Raw genomic sequence first — 17,500 nt, forward strand, 5'->3', positions numbered from 1 at the left:
CGCAAATCGGATATTTATATGTAATTGCCCACTTACATAAATGAAACAGGAAAGCCACTGAGGACAACTACTGTATTTTCCTTTTATTCTTTCAGGGGGGTAAATGTCCCATAAGTATTTATACAGTTTGTCAGTAATGTATGTTTTCTATTAAGTGTTCCGTTAGGCATTGTAGCATAATGTAGTCTGTAGTTTGTTAGCGGTATTTACGTTAGCTTGGTATCCTAAACTTGGAAGAGTTTGCGCCAGCTAGTCGTTTACAATGAGTGGTTGTTGTCAAATCTTGACACCTGTCAAAACATGTCGGAGGGAGTTAGATGAAAATAACTTTCCACTGGCTCCACTGATACATATGTATGTGTGTTTAGGATTTAATGTTTAATGAGTTTTTTGTAGTTTACATTTTCTTCGTTTTTATTCATTTTCTCCGAACGTTTAAGAGAATGATTAGCAGCGCTGTAGTTTACTGTAGCCAAAACCAGGCAGTTCACAGGCCTTAATACGTCATTGAAATTAAATGATAATTTTTATTAGCCTACTTTTATATATAACAGCCTATTTTATGTTTATTGTTATTTTACTAGCCTATTGATTTTAAATGGAAATCTAGTGAATGCATAGTTATTACCGTATTTTGAATTATTTCGATTTTTATGTAATACTGTGATCAGAAATCTTCACAGAACCGGCGCCAATGAGGTGACGAAAAGAAAAGTTGACCAAGTACACAGAGTATTCAAAAAGGAGTGGACAGACAAATATGCGTTAATATTGCCCGAGGCAAATTGGATCTCCATTTCTGGTGAAGAATGTTGAGGGGTTTTCAAGAGAGGCCAAGAGCATCTTCCCATGGGCAAACGCTGCATCTCTGCAGACTGAACTGATTGACCTGTGGCTTTGAGTGAAATGTGACCATGTGATGCTCTGGACAAGTTACGGCAGCAAATTCTCCCAACCTCCAGAAAGTGGCCAGCTTTGTGCTCACCAGGTTCGGTTCCACATATCGGTATGAGTCTGCATTCTCCACAATAAATGTGGTGAAAAGCTCACTTCGCAGCAGCTTGACCAATGAACAATTGGTTCAGTGCCTCCACCTGACTTTCACACCTTTTTGTGCCTAGGTTCAAGCAACTGATTGCCGGCAAACAATGCCATTTCTCCCACTAGGCTTGAATGTATTTTGACTTTCTTGTTGCTTAAAAGTTATAAGTGAGTTGATTAAACACAATTATTTTGTTATCACCAATCATTCCGGACCTCTGACCTTGAATAAAAATCTGATGCAGACTTTTGAGTAATACGTTTGAGAACCCCTGCTCTAGATTAGATTAGATTAGATTAAACTTTATTGTTATCGCAGAGTACAAGTACTCTACAACGAAATGCAGTTTAGCATCTAACCAAAAATGCAAATAGTGATAAGAACTTGATATAAATGGGGTAGTGGTGGTCTAGTGGATAGTGAGTTGGACTTGTGATCGGAAGGTTGTGAGTTCAAATCCCGCCTGAAACCACACCACTACTAGTGTGCCCTTGGGTAAGGCACTTAGCCCTCAGTTACTCCAGGGGGAATGTCCCTGTAATTCGTAATTGTAAGTCGCTTTGGATAAAAGCGTCTGCTAAATGGCAAAATTAAATTATTCATTATTATAAATAATACAGTAAGGGTAGAGTATGAGGTAGTATTGTAAACATCACTTTAGTTAGGGGTTATGAGCTATGTACAGTGTGGTAGCTTATGTACAGTATCTATGTGCAGAAGTATAAAGAAGCTATATCAAGAGACATGTGCAATATACAATATGTGAAAAGGTAGTATTGTAAACATCAGTAGTGCAAAGGTCGTTAGAGTGATCACATTAACCAGGGATGTGCAGCCATCATAGTATTGTCATTGCCATAGTATCCCAGGGTGGGGGGGGGATACTGAGAGTCATAGTCAAGTGTGTGTGTGTGTGTGTGTGTGTGTGTGTGTGTGTGTGTGTGTGTGTGTGTGTGTGTGTGTGTCTGTGTCTCTTTACTGGTGGTAATCATACTGTGTCTGGTCTCTTTACTGGTGGTAATCATACTGTGTCTGGTCTCTTTACTGGTGGTAATCATACTGTGTCTAGTCTCTTTACTGGTGGTAATCCTGACTCACCTTAGAGTTTTCTGCTCAGCACTTGCCCTTCAGCTGGAGGGGATTTCTCAAAGCTCTCAGTGCCAAATATACTGTACATCAGTACACATGTGTTTGTGACTAACCAGCGTGCTCTTTGAGTGTGTATGTGTGTGTCATCTATTTTGGAAACAAACGGAACTTTTTTCTTCTTTCTTACTGCGTTTACAATAATGACCCGTAGGCGTTGTGTTTACGCCACCAGAGAGTGTACTTTACCTTGAGTTTCAGTTTTCATTTAAGTTTGAATTTAAGCTTTCACTTTCAGTTAGTGTGAACTTTCACCCCTCCACTGCTGTTTGCTCAGCTCTACTAGTGACCCACAGGAGTTAGGGACATTGTGGACCCTGATACATTTGCGGGATAAGAGTGTCACTTGCTGGCCGCCACAGCTACGTAGCTCTCTATCTCCATCTAGTGGAGAACACCAGCCTGATCAGACCAGAGTAATCTGACCCAGATCCCTGGATGTCACTGTGCCCAGTTTGGACAAACTAAACCCAGTTCACCTTTACTCCGCACAAACCCAGTGCCCTCTCTCCTCCCTCTGAAACAACGGGGCATTCTCTCAACCACTAGCCAAGAAAGAGATGGATCAAAAGACAAATAAAGAAAGGAGGAGAGGAGCGAGGGAGGGTTGTTTGGTGTGAAAGCCTGCTGAGATTATTGAGGAATGTGGAGTTATGAAAAAGGTTTATTTAATATCTGAAGTATGTGTCTCTGTGGGTTCACACTCCCTCTCTCCCTCTCCCTCCCTCCCTCAGTGGGAGTAGGGGCCATAGCTCTGGATCTGGAGGGGGAGCCCCGCCCATCGGCCCTCAGCAGGATCAGCCACACAGCGTCTCTGAAGAGGGGGGGCAGCCTGCGTGCACCCCGCCCCAGCAGTGAGTGACACCACAACATACTGATTAATGATTGTTCGTCAGATACTAAGTCACCCAATAGCGCTTTTTGTCAGGTTATTTTTAGATGAATATTGTTTTTTTGCCAGCCATTCCTGAACCTTAGACCAAAAGTCAGACAATACCAAAACAGATGTTCTATTACTTTCCTCACGACAAAATCTGCATAGTGGCGATTATTCAATGCCCCATATGGTGAGCATTCTTTTGGTTGCAATAATTGTATACAGTATTTTAAATTGAAAAAAGCATAGTGATTAGTTAGTTATTTGAAGGCCAACTAAATGATGGTCCGATCGCATTCTGTCACCTATCAGCACTTTTGGTGCGAAAGCCATCTTCACACCAACATAATGGCGGCACAGAAAGCAGTCTCTGTTGCGGTCTCAACTACTGGCAGCATCAGCTTCAGTGTGTGCACGGAAGATACATTTGTTTCCCACTGATAGTTTTTGTGTGGAAAGACAGTATGCCATCTTAAGTAGCCGAAATTGAATGTCTGTGTAAATGAATGTATTTATAATAATAACCGCACTGTGATGGCTTTTCTATGGCAGATCAGCAGTGTAAACATGGCTTATGAGTGTCTGTTAGTCTCTTATTGGGTTTAACCTGTCTGTCGTGTTGTGACTGTCTGTGTGTGTGTCCCAGCCTGGCGCTATGAAACCCCCCAGCAGGTGCAGTTTGTAGAGAAGCTGTCAGACGTGGTGATTGGTCAGCTGCCCAACTTCTGGAAGCTGTGGATCTCCTACGTCAATGGGAGCCTCTTCAGTGAGGTACAGTATGTACATCCAACACACAGAACACAACATAGGTTCTATGAGCCAGCAGTCTGTATGTTCACTAGCGTATCTCTCACAATGTTCTATTTCAGACTGTTGTTGTTTTTTACAGACTGGTGAAAAATCTGGCCAGGTGGAGAAATCGAAGAAGAACGCCAGACAGAAACAAAATGACTTTAAAGTAAGTCATGTTATCTTCAGTCTTTAAAGTAAGTCATGTGATCTTCAGTCTTTAAAGTAAGTCATGTTATCTTCAGTCTTTAAAGTAAGTCATGTTACCTTCAGTCTTTAAAATAAGTCATGTTATCTTCAGTCTTTAAAGTAAGTCATGTTATATTCCGTCTTTAAAGTAGGTCATGTTATCTTCCGTCTTTAAAGTAAGTCATGTTACCTTCAGTCTTTAAAGTAAGTCATGTTACCTTCAGTCTTTAAAGTAAGTCATGTTACCTTCAGTCTTTAAAGTAAGTCATGTTACCTTCAGTCTTTAAAGTAAGTCATGTTACCTTCAGTCTTTAAAGTAAGTCATGTTACCTTCAGTCTTTAAAGTAAGTCATGTTACCTTCAGTCTTTAAAGTAAGTCATGTTACCTTCAGTCTTTAAAGTAAGTCATGTTACCTTCAGTCTTTAAAGTAAGTCATGTTATCTTCAGTCTTTAAAGTAAGTCATGTTATCTTCAGTCTTTAAAGTAAGTCATGTTACCTTCAGTCTTTAAAGTAAGTCATGTTACCTTCAGTCTTTAAAGTAAGTCATGTTACCTTCAGTCTTTAAAGTAAGTCATGTTACCTTCAGTCTTTAAAGTAAGTCATGTTACCTTCAGTCTTTAAAGTAAGTCATGTTCTCTTCAGTCTTTTGTCATCTTTTCAGTTTTCTTTCAGTTTTTCTCCTCTCCTGAATGTATTAGTTTAACGTTTGTTGTGTTGTGACATCCAGATGTTTGCCAAGTGGTGACAACAGTATAAAACATGTAAAAAACAATGTTCTTATTGTACGTAGGGGTGTAACGGTCCACATATTCGTACCGAAAATGCAGTGTTCTTTTACCCACGGTGTGTGTACGCATGCGCACACACACCACAGAGAGATTGTCAGTAGTTTAGCAGTTGTTATGGCGAACACAGATAAACTAGAGCTTGATGTTCCTCCAGCATCCTGTAAGTGTCCTGTTTGGGAACATTACGGTTTCTCAGTTACCTACAATGACGATGGACAAAGACAGGTGGATCGCAACAAAGCTATATGCCAGCATTGTTCAACTGTGATTGGGTGTGCGGTTGGCTGTATGTTGAACTTGCTCACTCATTTGAGACATCACCCGAATGTGAACATCACAGGAAAAAACTAAAAACAAACTGCAAACTGCAAAGTGCAAACCCAGCTCCCACACATACAGACCAGGCCAAAGCAATAACAAACGACATAGGTGTTTTTATAGCAGCGGACCATCCTCTGTTGTCGAGAACACTGTTCAGTAAGCCACTGTTTAATAATAATAACACATTTTATATATGTTTTGTGCATTTTTACCCTGCTGTATCGAAAACGTACCAAACCGTGACTTAAAAACCACGGTATGTACTGAACCGACATGTTTGTGAACCGCTACACCCCCTAGTACGATGTAGTGGTATATCGTGCTTTGTCATGGCCTTGTCTGACTTTAGGATGTGCGTCTATATCTGTAGAAAATGATCGAGGAGGTAACTCATCGCCTGGTGAAGCTGGTTCGCGGGGCTCTCCTCCCCTCCACTCTGTCAGAGCTGGATGTCAGATTCTACGGGGGCTGGGAGGGGAAGAGTGAGCTCACAGGACCCTGGCTCACTCAAGTCATACACACTGTCAGGTACGAACTCATCCGTGTGCTCATCAATATGTGTTTCAATGTATGTATTCACACTCTAGATATGTATTAGTATAGATAGTACATGTATCGATCTAATCACCCTCCCCCCTCTATCTCTCGTGCTCTATATCAATATATCTCTCCCTCTCTCTCTCTCTCTCTCAGGGTGAGCCACGAGGCACTTGCTGCTCTGGAGATCCCTAATGATCTCCTGCAGGTGATTCAGGATCTCCTGCTGGACCTGAGAGTGCACTGCCTGCTGGTGACCCTCCACCACACTGCAGAGGGTGAGAGGACTGGGAGGGGAAGGGAAGGTGTGGGAGAGAATGGGGATGGTTGGGGAAGGGAAAACGGTTGTCAAATAGTCTCAATGATACTGTACAATGGCTCCAGGTTCTGAAAGAGAAAGTGTTTATTTTCAGCGGGACAGGCTTGTGGTTAAATGTTGTTGGTCAATATATGACAATAGTCATTGATCTACGTAACTCAAGTTGATAGTAACAGTTAAGTGTTGGCCGCGGCCTCCCTCTGTACAACTCTCTATTCTAGTAATAGTGTGGCCTGTTACGACCCTAGGACTACTAGGCCTACTTTTTTTTAGCCCAGACAAATGTCCCATACAACAGGGCCGACGACACAATGAATCATTGAGGGGTTTCCATGGAGGGTTACAATTAGGATTACAATGTGTAAGCTAAAAATAACGTAATGCACATTTTATAAGCAATTAACAGGGGCCTACATCATAAATATTTTTTGCCTCTGCTTTGGAGTGGTGTAGCCTACGAACCTTTCTAGCCTGTGATCCACATACCTGTGTAGGACTGTGAGCAGGAGGAAACCATCCTTCTTTTATAAACACCATTTATTTTATGTGGAGAGGCAAGTAGGTACAATTGGTCGGGCCAGGCCCCCTAAGGCCTGCCCACAACGCCTGGCCATTCAACACCATTAACCGTTAGTATGTTGTCCCGCACGGTTCTACAAATCATCTCAAGGTGCAAACACACACCTGCCTGGTCAATTAGCAGTGTGACATTGGTTCATGTTTCGTTTATTTTTTTCAGACGTTATAAGACTTGCAGAGAAGGAAGACTGGGTCGTCGACAATGAAGGAATTACCAGTCTGGTGAGCAGGTTTACCATGTCCAAAATACATCTTGAATTACAGAAAATGTACAGTATATTGAATTTCATGACCTAAGATTTCTTTAAGATGACTATCATTGAACTTTAAGATGACTACCATTGAACTTTAAGATGACTACCATTGAACTTTAAGATGACTACCGATGAACTCCAGACAGCTTCCCTTTCCTCCATAAGGTGATGACATGGTGTGTCTGAACCATGTATTGTGTTGTGTCTAGCCGGCCCAGTTTGAGCAGTGCATGGTGCAGATGCTACAGTCACTCAAAGAGCCTATGGATACCAAACCTGGGGAGGTCAATGTAAGGAACACACACACACACACACACACACACACACACACGCACGCACACACACACACACACACATGCTTACAAACACATTCACCTCCATTATATACTGTATCTATCTGTTATTATTTCTCAGTATTATGAAATTGTCCATGAGCTGTAGGTGTGGTAGTGGGTGACATGTGTAATGATCCAGTATAAGAGGAATAGTGTGTTGAAGTTGTTGAGTGTCCCCCTCCCCTGCCTTCCCCTCAGATCCTCCAGCTGGAGCCGGCTCAGGACCAGGCCTCAGAGCTGTGTGTGGACATCATGAAGGTAGCTACAGTCCTACACATTAATAATAATAATAATAATAATAATAATAATTCATGGATTTATATAGCGCTTTTCCGAGGCTCAAAGACGCTGACAATATAGGAGACACGGAAAACACAAAAACAACAAGCAACATGGAACACAGAGTCAGCGAACGGGGAGGGGGGGGGGGGCGGGTAGGGACAGGGGAGGTGGTTAGGGGTAGGGGAGGCTGTATGCATATCAGGGGGGTGGCAGGGATGGGGGAGATGGCTAGGGGTAGGGGAGGCTGTAGGCATGGGAGAACAGGTAGGTTTTGAGGTGGGATTTAAAAGTGAGGAGTGAGGGTGAGTCTCTGAGTGGTTGAGGGAGAGAGTTCCAGAGGCGGGGTGCAGCTCGTGAAAAGGCACGGTGACCGAAGCCTTTGAGTTTTGAGGGTGGGACAGTGAGGGGAACAATGGATGAGGATCGGAGGGTACGGGTAGGGCGGTGGGGGAGAAGGAGGTCAGTCAGGTAAGGGGGGGGCAGGCTATGGAGGGCTTTGTATGTGAGGATGAGGACTTTGAATTGGATGCGTTCTTTGATGGGGAGCCAGTGGAGAGAGTGGAGGACAGGAGTGATGTGGTCACGGGAGCGGGTGTTTGAAAGGCGGCGTGCAGCAGAGTTTTGGACCATCTGGAGTCTATGGAGGGAGCGGGAGGTGATGCCGGTGAGTAGGGAGTTGCAGTAGTCAAGGCGGGAGGAGATGAAGGCGTGGATGAGGGATTCAGCAGCGGGCGGGGAGAGGCAGTGTCTGATTTTTGCAATGTTGCGGAGGTGGAAGTAGGAGGTCTTGACAATAGAGCTGACGTGGGGATCAAATGAGAGGGTGGGGTCCAGAATGAAGTCGAGGTTGCGAGCCAGGGGGGAGGGGGTGATGGTAGTGTCGTCAATGGTGAGTGTGATGGGTCCGGTTTTATTGAGGGTGGATTTGGTGCCGATGAGGATGACTTCGGTCTTTTCACTGTTGAGTTTGAGGAAGTTGTGTGTGAGCCAGGTTTTTATTGCTGAAATGCAGTTTTCGATGTGTCACTAACTCTTACTCTTACTCAGAGTAAGTGACAAAATAAGTCGAGGGTAAAGATAAATGATTATTTTATTAATAACTAAAACAAAAAGTAATTTAGAAATGGGATGTGATAGTCAGTTTATCAGTTGTGTAGGGTGTGGGTGAGTGATCTGTAATGTGGAATGTTGTAAGGTGTAAACAAAGGAACAAAACGTTGCCACTAACAAAGGAGTCAAAAAAAGCATAACCTGTATGGAGAGAGAGAGAGGGGGACTGATCCCTAATGCACAACCTAAATAGGCACAGGTGTGCTACATCAGCCAATCAGGCCTCCTCTCCCCACTGCCATCCTGCAACACAATCAGAACAAGACAGCAGTGGAGGGAGGAGACCGTAACCAGGGCTCGACAGTGCGACTGTTTTGGTCGCATTTGCGAGTGAATATATTTCTGTGCGACTTGGAAATACATTCAATCGCACCAGTGCGACTAAAAGGCTGCTGAACTGTCATGCGCAGTCAAACTTATGTGTATAAGCGATGAGGGAATAAAAACTGTGAACAGAAACACGTGTCGCAGAAATGCTTCACGCGAGTCCTATATGCGCTTAAAATGCGCATAATGGGTATATGGGATACAGCTCTCATAGTTCGTAGCGCTGTGTTTTGTTAGCTGCTAGCTGCTAGCAGCGTTTGCTTCCGGTTTCATTACAAAGAGGTTAACCCTATATGTGCCTGACGTCTAACAACATTCAAATGACTCTAACTTCATCTTTTTTCGGATTTCAATGTATGACACATCATTTGAAAGCTTATGATCCGTAGTTCCAGTCAACAGCAAGTCACATTTGAAAGTGTTTATGTATTTTTTTTACATTTGAAAGTGTTTTTTGTTTATATATATTTATATTATACAATTTACCAGTCATATTCTGGAATGTGTCTAAATGTTAAAGTTCCATAAGTATAAGCAAAATAAAGTAACAGTTTGTAAATAAATAGTAGCATTTAAAAAAAAAAAAACGGACTGTGACCCAAAAACCGAGGTTCATACCGAACCGTGGGCCAACTGAAATTAATATTCTTACTTCCCCTTTACATTGTGTGAGTCTCCATTTTTATTACGGCCAAGAGCCGGTTATGATCATTTTGATATTTTATGATTATGATAATTTGTTGTCGTTGTTGACGAAAATTGCGCAATTTTCATTGTGCTACTGAAATTCTTGGTGTGCTACTAAATTTTTCAACATGGTAGCACAGTGCTACCTGGGGAAAAGGTAAGCGTCAAGCCCTGCGCGTAACAGATGTGAGTGAGGGGTGGGTTCTGGGTGGAGTTTGTGGTGATGTAAATCTGGGTGTCATCGGCGTAGCAGTGGAAGTCCAGGTTGAATTGGCGGATGATGTGACCGAGGGGGAGTGTGTAGCAGAGGAAGAGCAGGGGGCCGAGGACTGAGCCTTGTGGGACCCCCTGTGTGACAGAGGAGGAGGAGGAGGAGGAGGTGTGACCGGAGAGGGAGATGAACTGATGTCTGTTGGTGAGGTAGGAGGTGAGCCAGTCCAGGGCGGTGCCCTCAACACCCAGTTGGCGCAGCCTTTGAAGGAGGATGGAGTGAGACGCTGTGTCGAAGGCTGCGCTCAGGTCTAGTAGAACTAGGATGTTGAGGGCACCTGAAAGGGGGCATTAGAAATGGGCATTAGAAATGAGTATTACAGTATGCATTGCACCTTTAAAGTTTGTGACTACAGTAGAGTGCAGTGTTCTGCGTGAATGTTAAATGCCACATGTGGTGATGTTCTTCAGAGTGACTGACCATGACCATGACCATGACCATGACCATGACCATGACCATGCATCTGTGTTCATCTCAGGTATTCATCACCTGCTTGGAGCAGCTGAGCACCAAGACAGACAGTGACATGGACTCGTCTCAGTGAGTGCTTCCTTCTACGTGTGTGTGTGTGTGTGTGTGTGTGTGTGTGTGTGTGTGTGTGTGTGTGTGTGCGTGTGCGCGTGTGCGTGTGCGTGCGCGCTAACCTGTCATCTCTGTCTGTTCTCAGTATGTCAGTGGACCTGGCCTCTCCTGACCTGTTCAGTGGAGTTCAGGAGGACTTCCGCCCCTCACTGGTGAGAACGGAACTCTGATTGTCTCAATCTAAGATTCATATTTTAAAACTCGATCCCACACCAGAGGACTGTCAATGTCAATGAATGTGGGTGCTCTTTCACTCTCTCTTTCTCTCCATCTCTCCATCAGTCTCACACCCCCACATGCACATGTGTGTGTCTCATTCACAGGCAAACCACCTCTCTGTTATCATGCTATTTCCTGGTTGTGGACAGGAAGCAGACACGTCCTCATTTCCTGTAAATACTCTGAGATGAGAGTGAACGGGCCTGAGTGTAGGGGAGGAGGAGGAGGAGGAAGAGGAGTATGTAGGGTGTTTCTGGTAAAGAGAAATAGAGCAGGGTACTGTAAGGGGTTTCCCCTGAGCTGTAATCGCTAGCAGGGGTGAGAGAGCATGGCTATATTGAGGGAAGCTGCCTCGAGTTCAAACCTGTAGTGTCCCCAGTCTCTGTGCCACTCATGGACCTCCGTACATAGAGCAACATGTTCACTGAACAACACAGGGGGGTGTTGGAGAGAGGCTGACCTGGTTGACCCATGAAGGGTTGGCATAGAGCGATAGTCTGAAGATAGTCTGAAGATACACTACAGCACTGGTTTTCAAACCAGAACCAAAGGAGAAGCCAAAATCTCAAGGCACACCTGTATTCATATTCATGCAAAATAAAATTTGACAAACGACTATACTACTCGTAAAATATGTATTAATAATTCAAGAATTAATTTGAATTTTTTGGGAAATTACATAAAATCAGAACCCATTGAATTGAAGAAAAGGCAAGGCAAGTTTATTTGTATAGTATATTGTATATTTCATACAACAGGGGCAATTCAAAGTGTTTTACATATAGCATTCAAAAATACAGCAAGAGGAGGATGGTAGGAAAATACAAATTACAAGAAGATATATATATATATATAGAAAATAAATAGATAAACATTTAACAAGATAATAAGACAATTAATAAAAAGATATAGATAAAAGTGTTATTACTGCAACTGTATTCAACTGCTATCTTTCCCGAAATGGCGTGTGAGATTGCAGGCACTGCGTCTGTGTTCAACCTCTACCTTGCGTGATACGGCGTGTGAGACCGCAGTGTAAATGACACCTTCCATACTGCATCTGTATTCACCCGCTATCCTGCCCGATGCCCATTCATCATGTTTCAGTTTAAACTCATAACTGCTGCAGATATGAGAAGTATATAGATAAAACGTATAATAAGATAATGGTTAATGGATAAAAAGATATAGGGCCAGTTTCACAGACAAGGCTTAAGCCTAATCCTGGACTAAAAAGCTTCTTCAATGGAGATTTTACATTGAAAGTGTGATTTAGTCCAGGACTAGGCTTAAGCCTTGTCTGTGAAACCGGCCCATGGAGTGTTAGTGCTTAATCATAACTGCTACAAAACATGAAGGTTTTTAGCTTAGTTTTAAATATTTGTAGGGATTGGGCCTGTTTGATTTCTTCAGGGAGAAAACAAGAAAAAAGAGATGCAGGGAATAAAAAATGAATCTGCAGGCAAAATGCTACAATCCTGGTATCAACATTGAGTTGAAAAGAAAGCGTTTAGTTGGAAATTGTAAATGTAATTTGAATTTGAATCAGCATTAAAACATTTGCTATTGTAAATATGTTTTGCCTACTTCCAAGCTAATGAGACACCTCATATGGGCTCAGAGTCACAAGCTATTAGATCTCACACCAAATCATCTCTTTAAATAAATTCAACTCCAAAGCCCTGTGAAGAGCGAATGCACATCACTGAATATGACTACAGCACTGCTACAGGACAGATATACTTTATATATACAACACTGCTACAGGACAGATATACTTTATATATACAACACTGCTACAGTACAGATATACTTTTAACAATCAGCCAATCAATTGTAAGGATATTTCCATAAATATGTCAGATACGTTTTTATGTATCGGAAACTTTGAGTTTGTCACTCCATGGAGCAGTATAGCACCAAAAAGCTACAACATCTTCATCTCACAAGAAAGCCATACATTTTTCCTGTCAGACTTTGTTATCCAACACACTGGCTGTCAATCACACTGGCTGTCAATCAGGGCCTTTCATGTGTCACGCTCTAATAACTCCCAACATGAACTGCGCCAACTGAAAACAATGGCGTCTGCTTTGATGGACGTTTTTTAAAGGTCTCATATTATGAAAAACGTGTGCTCTACATTTGGGTCTCTGATGACCCTCTGATGACCCTACTAACACAGAAACTGAAATAAAGCAATTCAAATGTTTGTGGGCTGCATATTTCAGAAAACATGCGATTCAACAAGCCATTCAGCTTGTTTTCAGTGTCTTTGCTACGTCGCCAATTGGGTCTCACTGGGCGCTGTGTTCAAACTCTGATCATTTCCATTTAAATGGTTTTGGATTTCTTGTTTTGTGGGGAACAGAGATATTTTTGTAATTTTATTCCCCCAGGAACCGTGTGTTTTTTCTCCCATTTTTAGATGACCTATTCCAATGTTGTGTGTGCATGTGCATGTGTAGGAGCAGCGTTTGCTGATCATCCTCAGTAATTGTCATTACCTGGAGAAGCACACCTTCCTCAACCTGGCTGAGCACTTTGAGAAACACGGCTTCACTGGGACAGAGAAGATCACACGGGTGAGTGGAGTCCTCAACTCTCACACACACACACACACACACACACACACACACACACACACACACACTTGCATGCTCACTTCTCAAACTGTAGACATGTTTGACTCTGCTGTTTCTGCTGTTTGCTGTTTTGTTAAAATGATTATTAGTCACCAAAGACTTGCTGAGAAAAGACTCTTCTGAGCAGAGAGATGACTCTCTTTCCTTTTAAAAGGTCAAAGGGCAGCTCTCAACATTCTCACTCTCTCTCTCTCACACACACACACATTCATATGCCAACAAACACACTCATTTGCATATATAGTCTATTTTCAAGTTGACTAAATACTGAATCACTCTGGTACAGTTTTTGCTTGGCAAAATGGTGAATGGTTTGGTGTTTTCTCGAAACATGGTCTTTGACTGAGTCAGTAGTTGGTCCACTGCCAGTGTGTGTGCAGTTCATTGTAATTGTGTTCCACTCTCTGCACCTCATCTTGTGTGACTATGTAACTACCAATAGAAATCACTGGATATTTCAAAGCACTATAGTGAAAATGCCTGGTAGGACATCTGTCATATTACCCTCACCTATCTATGTCTGTGTGGCTGTAGTCTGGTCAGATGTACAGTGTTTCTAATGGCACGTCTCTCATCTGTTCCCAGGTGAGTGTGGAAGCAGTGCGTGAGCTGGATGAGAAGCTGTTTGATGCGTACATCGAGAGGAAGTCTGACCCCATCGTTGGCTCCCTGGAACCAGGAATCTATGCTGGTTACTTTGACTGGAGGGACTGCCAGGCACCTACAGGTACAGAATACTACACATCGTCATTTATCATAGGATGTTCATTCTATTTCTATGGTTATACTATAACTACAGGTAGCCTCCTCTATGCACACACTTACATAGACATCTATACTGGATACTTTAGAGAACACCTCTCCCATACAGGTATTGGGTTAGGGGGGGGGGGGGGGGGTACACATTGAAGTCTGACGCCACCCAGTTCATTCGATAGCAGCAACTTGTGTCACTCATGCTTCAACGAAATGTGTACAGTGTTTCCTCCAGGAATTTTTACATTAGTGGCGGAGAGCCCTGTCCGTGATTTTTCGCGTGCACGCGCGCTCAAAACAACGACCTAATTTCAACCAAAACTAGAGGGAGGATGGCAAAAAACAAACAACAACAAAAAAAAATTCTTCCCAGAACCTGATTTGCACGACCAGCTGTCGCTATAGGACACGTTCGATTGCAAAATTCATTTATCCTTTATGTTCCCAGTTGAGGGCGTGTAGCTGTCGTTAGTTGGCCTGCTTTTATTTAGTTATGCGTACGTTTGAGTTAGTCATCTCTAGGATTGTTGTTTGATATTAGCCTATACTTTCTCTTATCTGCATTTTGAGCAACTGTACAAGACCCAACAACACAACTCTGATACAGGACTAATGTTACCTAGCTGCTATAGACCCATTTGTACTAAACAACTACAACGTTGTATGGGCCAAACATTTTTCGAACTAATCCACAGACAGCAGTCTTATTAACGGGCCCCTGTGGTGCCAGGTGTGGAGGCGACCCAGCACAGTGGGGATATACACTATCAAGCCAAGCTCTACTGTCAATATTTGCGTGTGTGTGTGTGTTTTACTTAGAACGCAATTTCAATTGCAATGTCCCAAGTATTACCTACATCTCCTCTGTGGAAAACTCTAATCCCGACGCAGCAGTTATTGTGCTCGGCGATTTTAATCACACCAACCTGCACACCGAACTTCCCAATTACAAACAACAGGTGTCATGCCCCAGCAGAGGAGCTATCATACTAGACCACTGCTACGTTACAATCAACGAGGCTTACCGTTCGTTCCCGAGGGCACCGCTGGGAAGGTCCGACCATGCCATGCTGCTCCTCGTCCCGAAATATAGACAGAAACTTAAATCCTGCAATACGACACCCAAACCCGTTAAGTCCTGGACTGCAACTGCCACTGATACTCTGAGAGGCTGTTTCGAGTGCACAAATTGGGACATATTTGGTGCAGGTGCGAACAGCCTCGATGAACTCGCCCGCCATAAACGTTGTTAGCTGATCCACCAACTAGCTCCTTTGCCATGCAGTTTCGGATCGCTCATAGCCACTGCTAGCTTCAGCAATGTTTGAAGTGTCTGGGACATCTTTTTTCTTGAAAAATCCATCCATCTGTCGCTGTTTTCATTTAATTTTTCGAAGTTATTTAACGTGATATCTTATTTGTGCACCTAGCTAGCTAGATCAGCTTTTTGTATCTTTTAGATGGTTCACATTTAGACCAATCAGGAGTAGCCCTTGTGTCACGTCGTCAACTGAATGTTTAATGTCATTAATCTGATTTTGGATCAGCGGTTAGAGAGAGATGGGCGTGGATTTAGGTGCACTTTTAGTCAACATCCATTATAGCGCTGATCTAGGATCAGATATATTTTAATCAGCTAAAATGTTCAGAGGTGGATTTTATTTATTTATTTTATTATTATTTTTGGAGAAATCGTGCACTTAGTGGACTGAATCAATTAGTGGCGGAGGAAATTCACTCGTGGCGGCCCGCCACCAATAAATGCATATAGAGGAAACACTGTATTATATACTGTAGGTGTGTCAGTATTGTCAGGTTATAGGTGTGCAGTGGGTCAGGTTACATACTGTAGGTGTGTCAGTATTACCAGGTTATAGGTGTGCAGTGGGTCAGGTTACATACTGTAGGTGTGTCAGTATTGTCAGGATATATACTGTAGGTGTGTCAGTATTGTCAGGTTACAGGTGAACATTGGGCCAGGTTACAGTGGCCTGTGTAAGTAATGGGACAGTGAAGCTCCTACCAGGTAAAGGGAATGGTTCTCTTGTTTATTTTTTTTGTTAGACTCTTCTTTACATCAAATTTGATGAACAACTTTAAAAACAACAGCACAAATTAATTAGTTATCAGTTAATAGCAAGTTTAAAAAGTTTTAAAAGATTTTGAGGGCTCTACTGCAGTATTCCGATGCATCCAAAGAGAGGGGAGAGGATGAAGGCAGAGGATGTAAATCATCCAAGTGATAGTCTTGTCTTGACCTTGGATGACTGTGTCATCCAGTGCAGGGACAGGGTTAAATGCCGTAGAATAAACATGAACAATTAAAAACATTAATTGCAGAAAACACGTAAAAAGTCATAAAAAAACTGTAAGAGGTCATCATTAGTCCTGAATATTAAAACACATCAAAACATCAAATGGTACTGACAGTAAATTATTGATAAATGCCTTAGAATTAAAAACATTAATTGCAAAAATCTTTGAAGTGTCTGGGCTCATATTTTTTCTTGAAAAATCCATCCATCTGTCGCTGTTTTCGTTGAATTTTTCGAAGTTATTTAACGTGATATCTTATTTGTGCACCTAGCTAGCTAGATCAGCTTTTTGTATCTTTTAGATGGTTCACATTTAGACCAATCAGGAGTAGCCCTTGTGTCACGTCATCAACTGAATGTTTAATGTCATTAATCTGATTTTGGATCAGCGGTTAGAGAGAGATGGGCGTGGATTTAGGTGCACTTTTAGTCAACATCCATTATAGCGCTGATCTAGGATCAGATATATTTTAATCAGCTAAAATGTTCAGAGGTGGATTTTTTTAAATGTTCTTATTTTTTTTTGAAATCGTGCACTTAGTGGACTGAATCAATTAGTGGCGGAGGAAATTCATTCGTGGCGGCCCGCCACCAATAAATGCATATAGAGGAAACACTGGTGTACACTAGTTCCTTGTCAACATTTGTGTCTGTCTGCCCACAGCATGTGCTTAGTATTCCCTCTTGTCTCGGACATTGTGAGAAGAAAGCATTAGCAAAAGCCCCGGGCAGGTCTCTGCTGATGGAGCATGCGTGCTGCTGGCATACCAAGACAAGAAGCACACAAGCTCAGCACACGAGCCTCAGCTCTCAGCCAGCAACCATCCATGCCAGCAACAGAGCAATAGGCTATAGACACAGGCACACAGCACATTATTCAGTTGATGAAAAAAATACATTAGCGACTAATATAAATTATATAATTAGTCGCTAATGGAAGTCAGCTTTACTTAGGCTAAAGCACATGGTAAATGGTAAATGGAGTACACTTATATAGCGCCTTATTCCAAAGCGCTTTACAACGGCCTCTCATTCACCCATTCACACACCAGTAGTGGCAAGCTACCATGCAAGGCGCTGGCCTGCTCATTGGGAGCAATCAGGGGTTCAGTGTCTTACCCAAGGACA

General features: G+C 42.6%; 1 protein-coding gene across 2 annotated transcripts in view; it reads left to right on the forward strand.

Moving 5' to 3' along the window:
- The window catches only part of exoc2 (exocyst complex component 2), a 54,386-nt gene that overhangs the window by 32,956 nt on the left and 3,930 nt on the right, over positions 1-17,500 (forward strand). For both annotated transcript variants that reach the window (XM_080536328.1, XM_080536329.1), the window contains 12 exons: positions 2,923-3,042; positions 3,712-3,836; positions 3,955-4,023; positions 5,525-5,682; positions 5,848-5,969; positions 6,750-6,811; positions 7,053-7,133; positions 7,377-7,436; positions 10,334-10,395; positions 10,523-10,589; positions 13,125-13,241; positions 13,887-14,028. In XM_080536328.1, the coding sequence (XP_080392454.1) occupies positions 2,923-3,042; positions 3,712-3,836; positions 3,955-4,023; positions 5,525-5,682; positions 5,848-5,969; positions 6,750-6,811; positions 7,053-7,133; positions 7,377-7,436; positions 10,334-10,395; positions 10,523-10,589; positions 13,125-13,241; positions 13,887-14,028 (1,185 nt within the window). The remainder of the gene's footprint in view (positions 1-2,922; positions 3,043-3,711; positions 3,837-3,954; positions 4,024-5,524; positions 5,683-5,847; positions 5,970-6,749; positions 6,812-7,052; positions 7,134-7,376; positions 7,437-10,333; positions 10,396-10,522; positions 10,590-13,124; positions 13,242-13,886; positions 14,029-17,500) is intronic.

This window comes from Nansenia antarctica (assembly GCF_963989245.1).
Source record: "Nansenia antarctica genome assembly, chromosome: 7".
Classification (NCBI taxonomy): Eukaryota; Metazoa; Chordata; class Actinopteri; order Argentiniformes; family Microstomatidae; genus Nansenia; species Nansenia antarctica.